The 19,183-nt window shown below is 41.4% G+C and overlaps 3 protein-coding genes across 13 annotated transcripts; 1 reads left to right on the top strand and 2 right to left on the bottom strand.

Moving 5' to 3' along the window:
* Positions 1-423: 423 nt before the first annotated feature.
* Positions 424-5,489, bottom strand: LOC129584896 (uncharacterized). 8 transcript variants are annotated; one of them, XM_055477306.1, is made up of 18 exons: positions 5,256-5,489; positions 4,944-4,982; positions 4,534-4,609; positions 3,779-3,915; positions 3,285-3,473; positions 3,061-3,211; positions 2,944-3,000; positions 2,782-2,841; positions 2,447-2,549; positions 2,212-2,297; positions 2,011-2,054; positions 1,697-1,798; positions 1,562-1,611; positions 1,279-1,430; positions 1,112-1,152; positions 853-1,006; positions 693-775; positions 424-599 (listed from the first exon to the last, which is right to left on the bottom strand). In XM_055477306.1, exons 3-18 carry the CDS (start codon positions 4,600-4,602, stop codon positions 506-508), a joined length of 1,572 nt encoding a protein of 523 aa, XP_055333281.1. In that variant the 5' UTR covers positions 4,603-4,609; positions 4,944-4,982; positions 5,256-5,489; the 3' UTR covers positions 424-505. The 8 variants fall into 8 exon arrangements, with proteins under 8 accessions (XP_055333281.1, XP_055333280.1, XP_055333284.1 ...); XM_055477305.1 differs by having other exon boundaries at positions 5,252-5,489; XM_055477309.1 differs by lacking the exon at positions 4,534-4,609.
* LOC129584898 (transmembrane protein 165-like) lies at positions 3,791-8,625 on the top strand. 4 transcript variants are annotated; one of them, XM_055477312.1, is made up of 7 exons: positions 3,791-4,039; positions 6,645-6,933; positions 7,086-7,329; positions 7,476-7,574; positions 7,779-8,041; positions 8,111-8,216; positions 8,273-8,625. In XM_055477312.1, the coding sequence occupies exons 2-7, from the start codon at positions 6,721-6,723 to the stop codon at positions 8,353-8,355; spliced, it is 1,008 nt and encodes a 335-aa protein (XP_055333287.1). In that variant the 5' UTR covers positions 3,791-4,039; positions 6,645-6,720; the 3' UTR covers positions 8,356-8,625. The 4 variants fall into 4 exon arrangements, with proteins under 4 accessions (XP_055333287.1, XP_055333288.1, XP_055333285.1 ...); XM_055477313.1 differs by having other exon boundaries at positions 6,661-6,933; XM_055477310.1 differs by lacking the exon at positions 3,791-4,039 and adding an exon at positions 5,663-5,814.
* Positions 8,584-18,578, bottom strand: LOC129585052 (FRAS1-related extracellular matrix protein 2-like). Its single transcript, XM_055477568.1, is given in 16 exon segments — positions 8,584-8,884; positions 9,018-9,148; positions 9,289-9,712; positions 9,783-10,147; positions 10,283-10,453; positions 10,519-10,729; positions 10,874-10,945; positions 11,039-11,244; positions 11,392-11,574; positions 11,793-12,191; positions 12,272-12,610; positions 12,781-13,032; positions 13,231-13,359; positions 13,532-13,627; positions 13,695-16,267; positions 16,918-18,578. Coding segments are annotated over 16 exon segments (7,341 nt in total). The 3' UTR covers positions 8,584-8,755.
* Between the last annotated feature and the right edge of the window lie 605 nt (positions 18,579-19,183).

Below are 19,183 nucleotides of genomic sequence, written 5' to 3' on the forward strand. Positions count from 1 at the left end.
TCACTGGGTACACAATCGAAAACCCATTCAGTTCTTTTGTCGTTTCCTGATTTCGTTTTTTTATTAAAGATACAATGCAAAAATTTCAAAAATAAAAATTCTTGCGGCGTTACTAAAGGTTGGTATGGCCGATTGTGGCACAATACAGGGGTCATGCAATACCGGAATTACAGCTTTACTTTCGCGGCATTTTTTTGTTTTTGAATTCATTACTGGTAAATGTACTGACGATTAATTAATAATAGCTACAATGCGCGTCAATCGGAATTCCCATCGCAGCTACCTGTTTGAAGCATCAAATGCGCGTTTGTTGTTTCCGGTTTCTTATAGTTTACAACTTTACATGCAGCTCTTTTTATTTTGTTTTTGTTCCGTCGTTCCGTTTGGAAACATTGCTACGTAAACCGTTCCGTTCACTTTTCTTATTGCTGTTTTATTGCTGTTCACTATAACTACAGTTATTCGCCTTCATATCATTGCACAAAAATAAAAAAACAAAATATAATCACATTTTCATCAGGTAATCTAGTGCAACCGCGGTTTCCGATCCTTCTTGATAACACAGGAATATTTCCCGTAGTGGATTATCCAAAATCCGGCTATACCCAATAAGAAAAGCATGAATTCCCGAACTTGTGCTTATATGGAATCACGTTAAATGCAAACGAAAACTTAAACTAAGCATTTAGTACCCCGATATCCAATACCGCTTGAAAAGCGACGGCGATGGATATTCAAGAAGAAGCGTGATTTCTTCCGAATGCGATAAGGTGCTCTAAAAAACGAGCTGCTTATTTGTACGTATATCGTTACAGAATTCTAGTTTAAGTCATGGGTTAATAATATTTCTACCGTAAATAAGTTCCGTAATATGGGAATATGTCGGATAAAATCGTCGAATAGCTTTGGTGGAAGAAATGAATTACGGCTGTACTCGTCTATGAGAGATTCCAAAACCATCGACTGCGACTTCCCGCTGATGGTTACACTAAATATTATCCCGGATCTGCAGAGTAGCAAAAGCCGGAAAGAAGTTATTCATATTATTCATATTAGGCAAATCATGGTGACTTGTCTGCTATAAATGTCGGCAACGCTTCAGAATAATTACCTTCGCCTTGAGTTAATTTCTGCACCGGCAATTGCTTGGCGCTGCAAAAGGTCAACCAGGAGGAATAGAAGTTTAAACGATCGTAAAACTTATCATATGACAACTGATAACCAAACTTATTCCTAATCAAAAGCAACTTATTTGAATAAATATACAGTGAGCCATACAGTCAGATTTTCCGAAGACATTGAGAATAAACGAGGTGCTTGGGAAAGGCTGGCTGGGCGTTGTCCATGGGATTTTTCGTTCACCAGAGTGAATTTTTGTGCCACATTTGGAGCCGAAGTGGTACGCACCAAGGTTCCAGTTACCATTTTATCTGAAACGAAACACAGACAGCAATATATCTTATACAAAATATTAACTGAAATTAAATATCTGAATTATCTGAAACAAAATATCAGTTTTTAATAACAAAAGGAAAAAGGCAATAATAAGCTATGCAATTACCTTGGTCAAAACTGGAGCGATTTGAATGCTGCGCGAACCGACCAAAGGAACTGTAGACATAACCAAAATAAAAGAAAGACAAGTAATAGTAGGACAACTTACGTTCAAGCAGTCTTTAATAAATTATATAAATACTTATTTGCCACTTCCGCTGCTTTTTGGCGCACATCTGGCTTTCCAATCAGCGTACGCATCGAGGATAAAATAGTTCCAAAAAGCATCACGTCAGCGCTTTCTCTGCAATAATAGATATATAATACTCGTGAATCCAACAAAATGGACAATCGTAGACAATGCTAAACATATCGTTCGAAGCACAAGAAATTAAGCTAATTTGACCACGTTAGGTATCTCTTGACCAGAACACACGAAATCCATCTTATTATTAATCCAAGAAAGCGAACTATAAAGTGGATTAGAAATGGTTCAACTTCGCTTTACAGTAGTACCCTGTTCCGTACGTTTCCAAGAGGCAGCACAGCAGGAGATTCTCCTGGAATCCATAATAATATCGGCATAATAATTAAATAACAATAAGAAAATAAAATTATGCTGTGGTGTTGTATTTAATATTCGTAACTTATGAATCGTAAATACTTCTACCTGTAAAATGTAATAAGTAAATACTACTACGCATTTTCAACACATACCGAACTTGTCCACAAAAGGTAATAAGATGCGCCGTCATTTGCCGTTATCCCAACGTTTTTCGGGTAACACTTTATCACGTGTTGTTCTATTTATTATAAAGTTTAATACGACACAATGTCCTCATTTATACTAATGAGCCATACCAAGCTAATAATTCCAAATTTCAACTCATTGTCAAGTAAGTAGTATGTACATGGACAGCCAAGACAGCTGTTTTTAAATTTTTATCCTTACTGTCGAGATCCTTTTCGCTGCGAAAGCCATTCTTATGAAGAAGCAGATATTTGTACACCGGATCATGAAGGGGAGCAGAAAGATGGTTAATCATCAGCATTTGCTAAAAATGTCACAACATTTGAACATTCCATTAAATATCAGAATATATAATAAGAATATTATGTCGCATATAAAATGCTATCAATTCAAAATGAAGTACAGACAGACCAATCTTTTTGCATTGTTTTGTTAACGGCAATGTTTAGGGCTTTACATAAAGATCTCCATGCTACTAGGTATGCATTCCCATGCAAACCAAACAACTCACTATTTACAATGATATGTATCCTTACTTTGTGATATAAGCAGGCTCCCAGAACGTAGCATTCAAGTCTCGGGAACAACCGAAAAACCTAGAAGCAAAACAAGCTAAAACTGCTACAAGCAAATTCGTCAAGTCATACTTATTAAGAAATTAAACACAACATGCATAATTCAAATGTACAAATACGCACATCATCCAAGTATTCTGCTGCTTCGAAATGCATAATTTCTCGCTCCAGCATATCCTGCTGCAATGAGTCACTACTGTGGAAAACTGTTCAGAAGATTATACATTAAGGGTATCCCACCATTTCTGTATCTTTCTTGTAGGACGGAATAATTCGGGACCATTGGATATCGTGCACTGTATATCTGTCACCGGAATTCGCGCTCACTCGATACAATGCACAGATAATCATTCCGTCGAGGTCACTGCGAACCATCACTTCTTCCAGGCTCCTGATTACAAAAAAAGGTGTCGATCTGATTGTACATACTGCTAATTCGGAAAAAAATAAACGAGAAAATGAACCTTCTTATATTTGATGCCGAAAAACTGAGGATTGTGTGAATCGTGCGAAGAAGGTTTTTACCGGCTCCCGCATCATTGACAGAATTAAAGCCGTCCACTGCAGTCCCAAACATTACAATCAGACCGCAGACGTCATCTTCAAGAAACGTTACTTCCACATCCGAAACACCCACACACATCCGAACAGATCTACGAAAAAATATGCACAACTGGTACGTACAACTTTGGCCAAGACATATTGATGGTGAAGTGTTGTGTGCGTATGTGCCCACCACAAATAAAAGGAAGCTAAAACTATAAACACTGTTATTATTTTACGACTATTAACGATAAGATCTCATCTTCTTATTACTTTCTTACTATCTTAGCCGTGCGCTAGTACATACATATTGTAAAGGCAGTGAATGGTAGTTGTAAATCATTAAAGCATAGTTTGTGACTTTAGTGTGTGATGTCATCTTTGCGAACAGATGAGCGTACAAGGCTTTTCTTACCCAACGTTAACCGGGGTCTTCAGTGAACGAATTTCCGGCACCAAGTCCTGATTTCGGTTGATGTCCCATAACGTAACAAATGCGCCACGGCTTGCAATCAGGGTTTTGTTGGAAGAAGGATGTGCATACAAGATATCCTGTCAACGTGACCGGAAGTATGGTTTTCAGCCGTCCGATTTTTCATAATATAGCGGTGTTATGGGATTACTACCGGCCTTGGGCTTTGGCCATACCCACGCCAGACATTTCAATAGCTCCACGGTAAGTTGAATTAAAAAACAGAGTTGTACATATCTATATAGATATATAGTATATACGTACATACAACAGATACAAAAAAAAAACGGTCATTTGCTATAGAAGTATAGATATACAGTAGGCTAAAATAGCCTGTAACTCACTTGCGATTCTAATACCTGTAGTAGCAAATGTTACGTACCGTCAGACCGCGTACGGTGATTTGCTGACTTGCATAAGCAATTAACCATAAGACCTATACTTCGGTTTTGTTTTCAGATAACTGATGTATAATACACATAACATTGTACTCGTACATAAATGATAAAACTAAAACTATAAAAACGAAGCTTAATGATTGTCTCCTCTTAAAAATATATTAATAGTTTTGTTTGTACATACATGTACAGTACCGAGTACAAACACTAACGATAAAATATTAATAGTACTGTACTTTTCGTTGTGGTCATTCAATTACAATTTAAATTCCCAGAATTATAGAGAAAAAGAAACCTTACCTGCTGGTCTTGGTTATTCTCTGTTTTTAGAAGTTCTTTATCAGTGATAACGAAGAACATGTGCGTCATGACCACCCTGACAAGTGAGCGGTTATTATGCACTTAGCAATGTAAGCAGGATGCCACGGAGAAAAAATGGTACATTGAGTTAGAATATCAGAAGATATTGGCTCTTCATTCTCTTTTCATTAGAATACCGTTTTGATATACAAACACTAAACAACAACGTTAACACCCAAATTTCAGGTCCAAGTGAAGCCAGGATAATAATTCAACATTGTTTGTGTAATAAAAGCTGCACAAACTTTCCGTTCACAGCACATGCAACTTTGTGGTACTACACCAGTACTCTACACCTTGCCGTGTTCCATCGCTTTTATGTTATAGTTTGTTTGGCAACTTTGACTCACACTAGGAGCAGCCGTCTTTTGAAGTTGCTTCAGCTTGGCCTGTAAAGTTATGTGCTGAGTGTGTACGATAGCCATAGCTTGGTAGATTATAATATGTAACCGCATTTCAGTGTCAATAACAATAAATTTACAAACCAACTGTTAAACTGTTAATCAACCTGGCTGTTGCATTTTTTATCGCCAAATATAGTATTTTCTGAACAACTGACAAAACAACAAAACTATTCCACCGAATACCGACTCTGTATCAGCAATAATTTTACGCTATCACACTCCGGAGGGACATGGCGATAGATTCCGATACTTACTCACACCGAAATTCTAATTTTACGCAGATAAGCCATTTTGACAGTTGCTCTTCTGAGTACGAATTTTAAATGCGGTCTCCTCTTAAGTCTGCGCTTTGCAATCAACCAAAAACGAGTAACGGGTTATTGAAATTATAAATAAATCATCATCGCTTCCTTTGAAAGCTCAGATCTCGAAACTTATCATCCCATACAAGATCTCATGGACCTTGTTGGTTCAAATAAGATCAAAGTAGTGATTATCTTCCAGTTTTGCTGTCAGGCTTTATATCCTCCAAATTCTTGGTCCAAAAACTGCAGAGTGGTGGCAGGTTAGGACTACCAGAGTGTGTAAGCCTTGCGCATACTACTTCTTACATAGCCAATTGAAGTCGATAAGTACTGACTCGTAAATCGTTATTAGTCATACCGGTTTTGTAAAAAAATCCTGTGTTTCGTCAGTAAAATGAGTAAATCAGTAACCCTAAAGTTAAGTGAAATAAAAAAAACTTTTCAAAAAAGCGACTTGCGGCAATATTTGTTTTCACGAATTTGATATTTCCAGCGGAATATCAATCGAAGTGGTAAGTTGGAAACCCGGAGTGTTTAAAAAAACTAGAGTACTGTAGTGGTCACTTTGCAACTTGTTGTCTTTTATTCACCTTTGGTATAACGTACAATTAAACACTTTAAAACATCGCAAAAGTTTTTTACAACATTAAGATTTCATTAAACTTTTCCGCTCCTTCCATCGTCCCCATAACTGATGCCGCATTTCCCCGCTGTATCTCCAGCGATAATCTTTGACGTAAAAACTCATGGGAGCGCGCTTCGCCTGTGTGTTGTTTCAGTCGCTTGCCAAGTTCTTTAATAATCGCAATGGCCGACGGTCCCCATGGTCCCATTGTTTCGAAGGCGATTGGCGCAAAAATGTATCTGCCACTCAAATACAAATAGAATCTTGACTTTTTTTCTTCTGCCTCCATTGCAATCGCACCTGCGTTGGCTGCTGATGAGTTAACGTGTGAAGGCGCGACAGTGTCTTCACACAGTGACTTTGCAACTAAGCGTTTCAGCCCTAGGTTTTACTACTGTGGCAGTGCAATGAAAGAAGCGATTCCCACGATCTTTTTCGATATGATCCAGAAAATGGTTTTCTCCATAACAATAACATGTTGAAAGGAATACTTAATTTTTTCTGTATTATTGGAACAGTTTTTGCTATATTGACTAGAATAGCTGAGACATTGTAACATACGGTCTGCCTTCTACCTCGGACTGTCGCTTTTGTCTGTTTGTATGCTGATAACTTCTGATTTCCTTTGGCTTCTACGTGGAAGCTGTATAAGTTATTTGTTATAGCCTTAAAGGCAGCTCTGATTTACCTGTTGAGATTCTTTCATGGTACTTGCAGCCGGAATTGTGTACAGATACCTGCGGTTATGCCAGTATCTCGCTGATCTTGATTTTGGTGGCTGTTGATACGCATAATGAGATTCTCGTCTGCGATTATGCCGTGGAAACGTGGCATCCCAACATCGACTATCAACTACCAAATAATTGTGAAAATATTTTTGTTTGGTCTGTGCCTTGCCTTCGCGCTCGCCAAAAATGATTCGGGAGCAGAAAGTAATCAGATCAAGAGCGCGGATGAACGATCTGATCCGGAAGACTCGAAGGCGGCCGAACCTCCACCTGCACAAGTCAGTAAACGGTTATGATGCATTGTTTGATGGTTGTTACAAATTTTTATCAGGGCAATAAAGCGCAGTCTGTGAAATTAGCTCTTGAGATTTCTATACAAAATAAGGATTACCATCAGGACAGCTGTGAATAGTATGTGGAATTTTTGTAGGCAATGGAAAATCCTCCTGGAGAAGTGAAAGCGGAAGATTCATTCCTTGATAAATATTTTCTAAAACGAGAACAAGTGGATCATGGCTTTGTCCACGCATTCCTCGCATCTTTGTCTGTGATCATTGTGTCCGAAATAGCGGATAAGACGTTTTTCATCGCAGCTATTATGGCTATGCGCCATTCCAGGGTTACTGTGTTTTCTGGAGCTATTACGGCATTGGCCATTATGACAATCCTTTCAGGTATAGTAATAATGTAGTTTCGAAATATTGGATAGTCAGCGATTTTTGCACCTCTACTGTGGTATGGTTTTATCGATTAGAATGAAAAACAAGATAAAAATAAAATATGTATAAATTATATTAATTTTTGAACTTTGATTTCGTAGTATTCTTGGGATATGCGACTACAATTATTCCCCGCCTATACACGTTCTACATTTCAACGGCATTATTTGCGATTTTTGGATTGCGGATGCTCAGAGAAGGTAAATAATAAATGGCACTGTTAGTTGCTTTATAGAGCACTTATACTCGTTGCGGACGATTTCTTTCTTCGGTAACGAATGTTGGCACCGAATTTATTAATGATTTGTAAGGTAATTTAAACTTATCAGTTTCGTTTTTCTGATGCTTGATCACATTTCTTAAGAACTCTGAGAAGAGCATTCTTTATTTTTTCTCATTTCCAGGATACTATATGTCCAAAGATGAAGGTCAGGAAGAAATGGAGGAAGTGCAAGCTGATTTGAAACGACGCGAAGAGGAATTTGAACGGAAGATGCAACAGTCGTCAGTATCCGACGTGGAAGCCGGTCATGGTCGCTCGCTTGCCTTTCGGAAAACCCGAATTGCTATGCAGTCACATGTATTCGTCGAGGCTTTGACGTTGACATTTTTGGCGGAATGGGGAGACCGTTCCCAGCTAGCAACAATCATTCTTGGAGCACGGGAGGTACGGCGTCAGTCTGCTCCTTGATGTGGGTGCTTAAGTGCAGTAATGATGAATGTCTAAATGACGCAGGATGTTACGGGCGTGACAGTCGGTGGAATCCTTGGCCATTCAATTTGTACGGCTATGGCTGTGATAGGCGGTCGTTTTATTGCCACGAAGATATCGCCTCGGACAGGTGCATTTTGTGCGATGAGTTATAAAGAAAGAAATAAGCAGTTATTGTATTTGTAGTGACCATTGTCGGAGGCTTCGTCTTTCTTTTATTTGCGGTATCGGCGCTGATAATGGGTCCGGGATCGGAAACTGCGGTATAATTTATTTTACTTCACTGATACTCATTGCGTCCTAATCTCCGCAAAATACATGCAAGCACATCCGATTCAAAAAAGTTTTATGAATTTGGAGACTTTTAAATGGTTTTACAAATATTTCCACTGTTTAATTTTTTCTTGTTCTTGCCTCTGCTGCAGATATCGCAGTGAGCGCATCTTCCGTTGTCTTACCGATTTTTTCCATGGATATCTTTTAAGAATAGCGAACCGCTTAACAATTACTACTGTAGTACATAAATCGAATGCGACTGATAGATAGTGAGCAATAGGAAATAAATGCCATAATTATTTAAACACACATGCAGACTTATATTTAAGTATTCGATCAACAGCATAAAAAATTTGGCAGGACAGGAAGGAAAAATTATACGAACATGCAGTTTTATTTGTAAGTTAATTCCATCACATTCAGAGAGAGCGTTATAGGCGGACGAATGTCGCAGGATGAAAAGGATGTTAGTGGAAATTCACAGGGCAGTAATGTGATGTTGTACAATCCCATATACTCCATCTGCAAAATTACTCGCGCTGTAATATTAACGATCTCGTGCAAGCGTCGGCGAAGTAACTCTTTTAAAATGTTAATTATTACAAATTGTATTATGTGGTGCAGGTTACGATTTCATATAAATATGTTAACGTACCTTAATCGCCCTTATTGAACTAAAGCGCCACAGCTGTTGTGGGAATGGACTGTTGTCTTGAGTTCTTAGAAGCTTCAGTTCGAACTCTGTTGATGGTGATAACGTGTACATTGCTTTTGCTGCAGCAGAGGCTGAAAAGTTAAAACACAATTTGGCAAATTAGCAACAATGTTATCCGAAATGTTAAGATTCAGCATGATAAATAACGTTTTTGTTGTAGTCAGCAGCAGTAATTTACATGTTTTAAATCGTTTTTTTATTTCAACTTTACCGGTAGAGGAATGCGTTACAAATTTCCCACGGAATTTAGTCTTTGTTTTAAAACGAACGTGAAGTTTTGTTCCTCCGTCCACGACCTTAACGTGAAGCAATTTAATATCCGCTGCAATAATTGCACGAAAATTAGGCAGAGGCCGCTAAACTTTCCATATACTCATAGTGGCTGCCCTTTATGTGATATGTTATAATGTCTAACCTGGAAATTTCGGTACTTCCGGTTCGACCATTTGCACTGGACTTAACAGCGCACTATCCGGTGACCAAGCAGTCATTACGCTGTCATAAGAATACACGATATCCAGAATGGTCGACTGATCGAAATGCTTCCATGGTTGTCCAATTGAGTTCGTGAAATACGCGTACGTTATATACAGCGGCAACTGCATCGACACTTCCCTTCTTGTTGTCGGTGGCACCTGAATTAATTCACTCAAGAAATTGATAACCCATTTATGATAGTGACATTGGGAAAAACAGCGCTCTTACAATTCTATCTGTCAGTAGTTTGCCTCCACAAACATTGGTAATTTCCGATGTGGTGAAGGTGCTAATAAATGTCCACCGACAATTCCGCAGATTCAAATTGCGATAAAACTCTACCGTTCGATTGCCGCGTAATTTGTCGTCAAACTGGTGCGCCGTAAGGTTATCGTGATTTGTCCAGTGTTTGAGAAAGCCGTCTTGTGTGCGGACTTCATTGCTGGACAGCATATTCGAGCAGGGATGCTCGGCCACTCGGGTGCCTTCGTTAAACAGCACCATGTGTAAATCCATAATCGGGGTTGTGGATACCAGTGGAACCAGACCGACACGGTGTGGGATACTGACCGTTACTTTAATTTTACCGTCTTCTAGACAGGCAGAAAAACAGTTGTTTCATCTGTTGCTCACAATATTTTATAGTTAGGTAAACTCTTTCATTTTACTGCGATATGCCGCTGTGTCAAAATCACATGTTTCAAAATAATAGGACAGATTTTTCTTACTTGTATGCGAAGTAGCCGCCTCGTACGCATCAACATTGACAGCATTGTGGGAGATTTTCGAATATGGGCATCTGGCATCCAGATTGACCGCCGTAACCAAATCGCTAGTTGTTTCGAAACCTCCGTGACCTTTGCTGGTAACTGCTCGGGCGGAGCACTGAATGACACTTCCTAAAATACCATATGCAGACATTTAAAAACACTGACATTGCTTAGCATATGCTTAGGTTTTTTACCATTAGCAAAGTAGATACTGTCCAGAACAGGAGCATTCAGTGCCGCGAAAAATGCCGAACTGCGAAGATGCTGCAGCGGCTCAAAACTGAGCGCGTTCATGCCCAGCGAATGAGAGACTTTCCATTCGTATATCGTCTGAGAATCATCGATGCTTTCCAGTTCACATATCAAGCGTGTGCGATCATAATCCGGATGGACGGGATTACAGGTCTGTAAGATACAGTATATGTGCAACGGAAATATAAGTAAGTTAAAAAATAAAAAGTATTTTATATGAAACCGTTTATTGTGCAAATACCGCGCTGCAGCTTTCAACAGAGGTCATTACGAAATGTAATTCAGTAACGTATTTACCGTTATGCAGACCACCGGTTGTCCGGCAGCCACCCAGCCTCCTGCAGCAGGAGTGTCGTAGGTTTCCAGACTCTAGAAACAAAAATGGGACAGGATCTATAAGCCGCGCACAATATTTGGTATTAGCAAACACCCATAATCGAGTGCACTTATATAATCACTTACAACGACCAACGGAGCTCCAGGAAAACGGACATTCTCTCCTGATTGCTCTTCTATGGTAACGACCGTCAGACCATCCTCGATTATCGCTCCGGTACGTTTCAGTGCGTACAGATTGACCGTAAAATTTTCTCGAACTTCTTGCACTTCATCGTATACGATTCTAATCTGGATCACCTCCTGACTGCGATTTACCCCGAAGTTGATCACTGTAAAACAATTTCGAATTACTAAGGGACCAGCATAGCTGCTCCGTCAGAATTCAAGACCGTAACCATGAACTGCTAGCGACAAGTTCTTTGTAGGAATATAAGAAAGGCCAAAGGGCATCGGAGTGTCTACGTGCACGGACTTACCTGTATCGATGGCTTCGTAGTCTGGTCCGGCTTTGGCTGATCCATCTTTTGTGATTACACGAACAATGTCGCTTCTCGACAGATTCCCGGTTCGAACTATTGGGATGCTAAGCCACTGTACGGTTCTTGGGGTTAGTGGTTCCACGATTTCGTAATGTGGTTTGGCAAAAGAAATGTAAGAGACTAAAAACGTTCAATTGATATGAGTTGACTTATATTATAAACTTGTGACCTATGGAAAAGCCTATTTATACCGTGCGTTCGTACTTATAAATTATAATTATCTGTACTAGTACTTGTGCTTGGTACAAATAAGCCTAACAGCATCGGTGTAAGAATATGGCATATTAGATGCGTTATGTGATGTCAGTTTTAATTAACACCTAATTCCAACTTCTTACCATTTGGAAACAAATACTGCGCGCTTCTTGTTGTTGGCGGATTTGGCGGTTTTCGGTCGCTGGATTTATTTCCACCACGTAAAACCGGTTGCTGATCGGCACTTTTTTCGTCCACACTTCCTTTGGGTATAAAACTTCGCTTATCATTTTTGTCGGCTTCCTCGGCTTGCTTCTCCGCCATCCCAGTGGAGTCATACTGCTGCATTTCCATTTCGTCGGAAGTCCGTGAATACATGGGGCGGCTGTTACTCGGCACATTATTCTCGGGCATCAGCTTCAGTTCAACGATATCGTTCGGACAGTTCGTGCAGCCTTTAACAGAACCACCAGGTAGTTCGTATGCTGCCAAATTCCCTGGTTCGTTTCCCAGCAGAATAATATCACTGGCCGTCAGCGTCCCTGAAAAATTAAAACGTATATTTTCTACCGTTTGGGTTGGTTGATGTGTTAGTTAAAAAACAAAAATTGTAATTACTCACCTCCGACCGGCGAAAGCATGGTAAGGCTGATCTGCTTTTTGATGTGGACAATAGCGTAATTCGGCTGCGCGAGTTGCGCGAAATGGGAATTATTGAGAAACAATCGAATGATACTCTTTCCCGATTTTTGTGCAACACCGGCAACATCTTTTAAAGTAACACTCTGGATTTCCTCTCCCGGACCAAAATACACCATTTCCAAGCGTTTTCCGTCCGGCGAAGTGATTTCGACTTCGGAAGGCTGATGCAAATCTCCGCCCTTTCGTTCCACTTGCACTTCGAGATGCGGCTCCAGTATTGTCGTGTAGTACTCCTTCTTACCGAACTTGATAACCGGCTCTACAATTAAACATTTCTTCAAATAATACCATAGCTTTTCTCTGTGGTTTTTTCAGTACACAGTGCATGTTGGGAATTCTTCCATGTGAAACTGATGATTATTTCCACTGAGAGACATAAAGCGTTTGACGCTTTGAATGGCCTCTGTTGTTAATTAAAAATAAATTTACCATCGCGGAAATCTCGTTTGATAATAATTTCCGTTTGGGCATAAATTCCCACACGGGCACTGCCCATCGGCTGGATATTGACGAAAAAGTTTTCATCTTCTTCGGCAAACTGGTCATTCACAATGACGATGGGACAGGTAGCAGTACTCTCGTTGGGTCGGAACTGGACAGTACTAGAATGAATATTCAAGCGGGAAACGAAATCTGGTCGGAAAATTTGTTGTTGTCGAGAAATTGTGCCGGTTGCCGTACCTGTAATAGAATAATAATAACTGCTGGTGTTTACTGCAGTAGTCCACATTGTACAGACTGTACCAGAGACATTCTCAATTTTGTACCGGAAAAATCAAGAGCCGTTTTTTGTTTTTGCAAGACCATTCATAATAACTGTAAAACTGGAATACTGAAGTATGTATGCACTTTACAGGATAAAATTAGTGTGTAACTTACCGTCGGTGGTATAGCAGATTACGGATAACGGATAGGAAATATCGCGGCCACCACGGTTTAACGTCAAATTGTATACGCCGATATCTTCTTGGACGAAGTACAACGGATTTGGAATATAAATTACAGCATCTAGAATTAAAAATAACAATTAGATCGTAGCCAAAAGTATGCTACAACGTAACCCCACATAATATGGCGAATGCGCGCTTAAATTGTAGATGCTTCCCAACTAAGGCACCTTGTATACTTGTACATATGCATTCTGCAATTCACAACGAATAACGATATGAGTGCTACTTACTGTCATCCCGGTCAACAATCGAAACGGTCGTGACGAATGGCTTGCGGATGTTGGCAAATTGCGGCTCTTCCAGGAACAACTGGAACAACTCGTCGTCTTTCATGACACATTTCTTTGCAAAGTTCGTAACTGCTGTAAATTCTCCTTTGCGAAACGCCATCACCACGTCCATCCATGGGATATGCCCCGCTCAAGACCTTGGATTTGACTCCAAATTCATTAATCGCCTGTAGCGTGAAAAAGTCTCCAGTGGCATGATTGTTGTCGGCATTGGGGTGCAAAGCATAAACAATGTTGTGGTCAGTTAAGGAATTTTCCGTAAACATATGAACGACCCTTTCCGGCTCCCGCAAATCCATAAATGACCCAAATTTGGGCGCTTCGAGGATTTCAAAAAGAAGCTCTTTTGGGGACGATTCGTTATTGCGCGTGATATTAATCATCTCGCTGGACATTACCGCACCAAGATATTTATTGGGAAGGAAGATCAGCGGACCGTTTCTTTCTATCAAAGTAATATTAGGCATCTCTTTCCGTTCCGGCGGAACAAGTTGAGTAGATGAAAGAGTTTTCAACATGGACAGATCGCTCATGTTGTAAAACTGCACTTCCGTTTCCGGTCCGACCAGCTCAACAGGTGACGAAATCACTTCAACCAATCCGTACCGCGATTCGTGATAATCGTCCAGCGCTCGCTCTTCGCCACGAATAACGACATGAATGGTTTTCTCCACAATATGCAAACCATCGGCCACCCGGATAGTGAAATCATCCCGATGGGCACCGGCACTACCATCGTGGCGGTAAATAATTCTGTCGGGTCTCCCCAAATCCGCGTTGGAAAAATTCCGAACTGGGTGAAAAAGCGGCTCAACCTGAATCTCATTAGGGTCATCCTTCGTGGCGTTGTAGATAACCATCCCGCGTTGAGGGAATTTGACAATATCGATGGTTAGGTTGTCTTCCGGAATATCCGCATCCGTGATGTAAACAAAAAACGCCAGTGCCACCTGTTCGCCAAAAGACACCTGCACATCGCTCGACGTGATGACCGGCGATTCGTCGTTGGCTTCGTTAATTGTCACCAAAAGTTCTAGCCACACACCGGCACAATTCAACCGGAAGAGGTCAGAGCGCGGTTCAATATCTTTATGTTTATTTTGTTGGTAATAAATCTGGTGTTGGAAGAGCTCGAAATTAGTAAACGTGGTAATGGGAATATTGCGGATGACATCGAACAGTTGCCCGTACATGGGCGGCAGAATTAGCGAGCAGGTTGTGGTTCCTGACTGTGGCGTCGGCATCACTAAATGTTCCTGGGTCAACACCCCACTTTCCCCCTCATTGACTCTGAACGGTTTACCCAGCGTTGTGGAAATGACTTTTTCCGTCAGCAATACCTGTATTTCCAAGTGATCGATGATCTTATCGCCAATGACCCAAGGATCATCGACGGAAGTGATTCTAAAGGAAAGGTCATCGTCGAATAGCGCATTACTGGTCGCGCCGCCGCGATTTTGCGCGCGATATTCCACAGCATCATGTTCAATGTCTCTCCACGAGAATTTCATACTATCAGTGCCGTTGACCAGGAGTGAGCCTTTTTGAGCGGGCGTCTGTAGTTCAAACTGCAAATCGCTTGGTGGATAGTTGTCAGTTTCGGCAGAGCCTAACAATTTGCTTCGACTCAATTTAACTGTGCTGTCTTCTGGAACGGTTAGCACCATTCCCAGTTTGGAGAGACCGAATTTTTTCGGCTGATCGGACTGCGTAGCCGGTATTATACGGAACTGGAATTCCGTGGCCACTACGAGACTATCCCCGGCATCATCGGCGGTAATATTGAAACGGACAAGATCTTCCGTGGCGGTATGTGTTGTTTTCATGTTTTTATAAATCAGCCCACTGGACAGATTAGCCAGATGCGCGGCCGTGAAGTGGTCATGAAGGATGAGCGATTTGTTATTTAACCACAGCATCCCCATGGCCGGCGCTTTGTCAAGAGTAAAGTGAATTGCTGCCCGATCGATATCGGGATCAGATATGAGGAGGTAATGATCGCTGATTGATGCCATTTCTCCTTCCTTCACCACAATCACCCGGCTGGTCGCCGCAGGGGGCTTCACCAGCCAATCACTGCTGTGACGTCGCGGCTTACTGGCCGCTGCCACAGGGGGCGGTGCGATGACTATGCGCAGTGTCTGATTGTACAGCACATTCCCCTGTTTGTCCTGCACATCCACCATCAGTTGATCATACTGCAGCGCATCCGTGTTAGGCAGCGCAGCCGGCGCCTGGTAAGCAATTTCTCCATATGAGAACTTGGACTGTGGGAACGCAACAGGAATGTGCTGGTTATGCTGATCTTCTCGATTGGTCCATATTAATGTGCCTAATTGCGGCGGTGCACGAACAATGAGCAGGAGATCGCGGTCGCTGGTGAAATCATCAACAAAATGCAGGATCCGGTTACCGATAATTGCCACTTGTGAGGCGTTCACATGCAGATGCCGGGATGCGCTGGACAGTGAGCGGGGTGGCTGGGTGTCCTGGGGAATGAATGTGACACTTAGAGGGTGTAAATGGGCCGATAAATTAGGAGGATCATTGCCGTCCTGCAGGCGAAATTCCGTCGTGTACCATGTACTGGAGATCTGAGATGGATCGCCTTCGTGCTGGTAGAAGAGATTTCCGGCATCGATGTCCGCTTGTGTCCATTTATCCACGCGGTTCTCTCTGAAATTCAGCACATCAAATTAAACATGATAATGACCAATGATCAGTGCAGGGCGTAGTAATTAACGATTCTGCAACACCTGCGCTTGTAACTCAACTATTCGGTCTGATCCAAACTGGCCGCTAAAACGGAAATGCCGGCAATGATACTTATATACCAGTTATCACCCAGAGGCCAACGTCGATATTAAAACAACATTGCATATTAAATTTGTATATTCTAACAAAAGCGGTGAATGCGAAAGAAATACTATGGGTTAATAATTACACAAACATAAACCGTTTCGATTCAGCTTTCGATGTATAAGCTACAGAGTATCTGTACAGACTGTACATACATGAGTTATTCTTGGTTGGTTAATAATTCAACAAGTGCAAATAAACTATTTTAAAAATGAATTCCGAGTATCTTTGCTGAAGTCTACGGATTACATAGTACACTGACCCTACAGTGACTAAATTCACCGGGAACATTTTTCTTCGTAACAAACATACTGATGCAAATTAGTTAAAACTTTTTATGTTTATGAGTTATGATAACTTCGTAGCCCACCTTTTTAATACGGCTGTTTTCGTTGTACGAGTAGACGATGTATGTGGTATACTGTAGATTTACACAAATAAGTGCAGCCATCAAATCTCACCTGGACGTTTCGATATCTTTGTCATTATCTGTGAGAAAGAAGTATCCCCACATTGGCGCGCTTTGCGTAATGTGAAAGTACACTTGGTCATTTGCACATTCCATATCTTTGGCCCGCAGTGTTTTATTGCTAATCTTGACCATCTCGTGGGCGCTATGCACGAGAATACCGGTGTTAGCCAAGAGCACCGGTGGCTCATCATCCACCGGCAGAATACTGATGGCCACTAAAAACTCCACTTGCTGTTTGTCCACTGCCGACGTGTCCAGCTGACCGTCGTCCATCTGCAGTAGCAGTGTGTCAGCCGCCGTATCCGATCCATCATGCTCATATTGAAGTGATCCGATCTCAAGATCCCCAGCTACAAACCTCTTCACACTCCCTTCACGGCCGGACTGCAGGAGGCGCCCGTGCGCCAGTCCACCGATAACACGGAATGAGATGTTAGCGTAATTGTCTTCGTCAGCCACCGCCAGATTCCGGTGCCGCCACAGTGTGGCTGCTTCCCCTTCGTACAGCGTTAATCCCGTGTTGAACACGATAAACGGTCCCGGATAATTGCCGGGTCGGATGTTGACCATCAGCAGCACGGATTCCGATACCAAGCCTTCCGGATCCACCACTTCCAGGAAGAACTCCGCCACGTTGTCCGGTTTCGGCTGCAGTGGTGGGCGGAAGGCGATGCGCTGGGCGCTGATGTCTTTCTGCGTAAACGCTTCGATTGGATGCACCGGATCGTCCACGCGAATTAAATATCCGTCTGTTGCTTCCGGCGCTTGGACCACGTGATACACTAAATTTTCACTGGGTGTTTCCGCATCTTCCGCTAAGAGGATCTCCTTAGAAATGCTCTTAATGACATAACTCTGTACGTCCAATAACAGCTGTGCCGTAAAGGCGATTTTGGGCGGCGTGTTACTCGGCGTGTGGTCAATTTGAATAGGGAATTGAAAGTATTCAACCACGGGACTGGACATACTATCCAGTGTCTCCAATTTCACAATAACATAATCGCGGTTTGTGTACACTTCCGTTGTTAATTCATAATACACTTCCCCGGCAAAGAACTCACCGCACGTCAGGGAGTGCTGACCGATCGTCAGATGACCGAAGCGTGGGAAACGCTGTCCGCTGACGACAGCAATATGGCAGTAATCCGGCAATTCATCTTGACTCATTTTCACCGAATTCACCGTTACCGGCTGGCTACGATGCGTTGATTTGTTGACGCGCAATGGAAAGCCTTTTAGAATTATATTCTCCGGTCCAGGATCCAAAATGCGAATTAGGGCAAACAGTGTATATTCCAACAGATCTGTGGGAGTAAACACAAACAAACGGAATTTCACGGTGTCTTCGCTCGGGCTCTCGTAGCCGTAATGCACATAAGAGACATTTTTTGCCGCACAGGAAAAAGCATTAGAATTAACGTTCCCGACCAGTGAATATATTGGCTCGGTTTGGATCACTTTGATAGTGCAACGATGAGAAGGATCAGTAATATTCAGATGCTGCAAAATTCCGTCAAAATTTAGCAATACAGATTTCCCAAAATTGACATCAGCCGATAAGGTCAAACTGGATGGCAACGGATAATCAGCCGACAAAACCGCCGTGCAAATGCGGCATACGATAATTATATGTAAATAGATCAACCGCAGGATCATTTTTGATAATCGGTGTTATCAGTTAATCATGGTCAATCATTCAATTACCTTTTCGTCGCATTCGAAATGATCAAAACTACTAGATGCAGTTGTTATGGTTAAACAATCAAACGTTTCTAAACACGACGTTTCACAGGCTCATAGAGCGCAGATCAGGACTGCATTGAACATGGAGAAATGCCACACAATGATAATCTCGTTTGTATAACCAGAGCCAAAGTGTATCTTAAATGGCCAGTGGGCGGTCTCACGAGTATTGGCTTCTGGTGGCTTATTATCACAGCAATGAAACTGACCAAAGCAAACAATATTTGTTTTGCATTGTAAGATTCCATTTGGCTTATCCATTTACTCGACCTTACTGCTTAACATTAACATGGTTATTAATTTGAATAATTAATAATATTTAATAAATAAGAAAAAACCTTTCAACGGTCAACAGTGACACTAGATGAAAATTAGTTCTACGTAATAACTTTGGAATGCCGGTTGACATCCTCATATTAGATAAGATATTTTGGTAATTTTTTACAATATTAATGTAACTTTTGAATTTGTTCCACAGCTGAACGGTCAGTTATTCAGCATAAACGTTCGACTTAGTA

The sequence above is a fragment of the Paramacrobiotus metropolitanus genome, unplaced genomic scaffold (genome assembly GCF_019649055.1).
Source record: "Paramacrobiotus metropolitanus isolate TYO unplaced genomic scaffold, Prichtersi_v1.0 Parri_scaffold0000015, whole genome shotgun sequence".
Taxonomy (NCBI): Eukaryota; Metazoa; Tardigrada; class Eutardigrada; order Parachela; family Macrobiotidae; genus Paramacrobiotus; species Paramacrobiotus metropolitanus.

Bases quoted from the DNA above. Each gene is read 5' to 3' on its own strand.
- LOC129584896 (XM_055477302.1), bottom strand. From the start codon at position 5,048: ATGCGGTTACATATTATAATCTACCAAGCTATGGCTATCGTACACACT. The intron at 2,055-2,211 runs GTATGTGTTGAA...TATGGATTCCAG, and splicing joins ACCTTTTGTGGACAAGTTCG to GAGAATCTCCTGCTGTGCTG. The intron at 600-692 runs GTACTAAATGCT...TATTGGGTATAG, and splicing joins AAGCGGTATTGGATATCGGG to CCGGATTTTGGATAATCCAC.
- LOC129584898 (XM_055477312.1), top strand. From the start codon at position 6,721: ATGAGATTCTCGTCTGCGATTATGCCGTGGAAACGTGGCATCCCAACA. The intron at 6,934-7,085 runs GTCAGTAAACGG...GAATTTTTGTAG, and splicing joins CCGAACCTCCACCTGCACAA to GCAATGGAAAATCCTCCTGG. The intron at 7,575-7,778 runs GTAAATAATAAA...TCTCATTTCCAG, and splicing joins ATTGCGGATGCTCAGAGAAG to GATACTATATGTCCAAAGAT.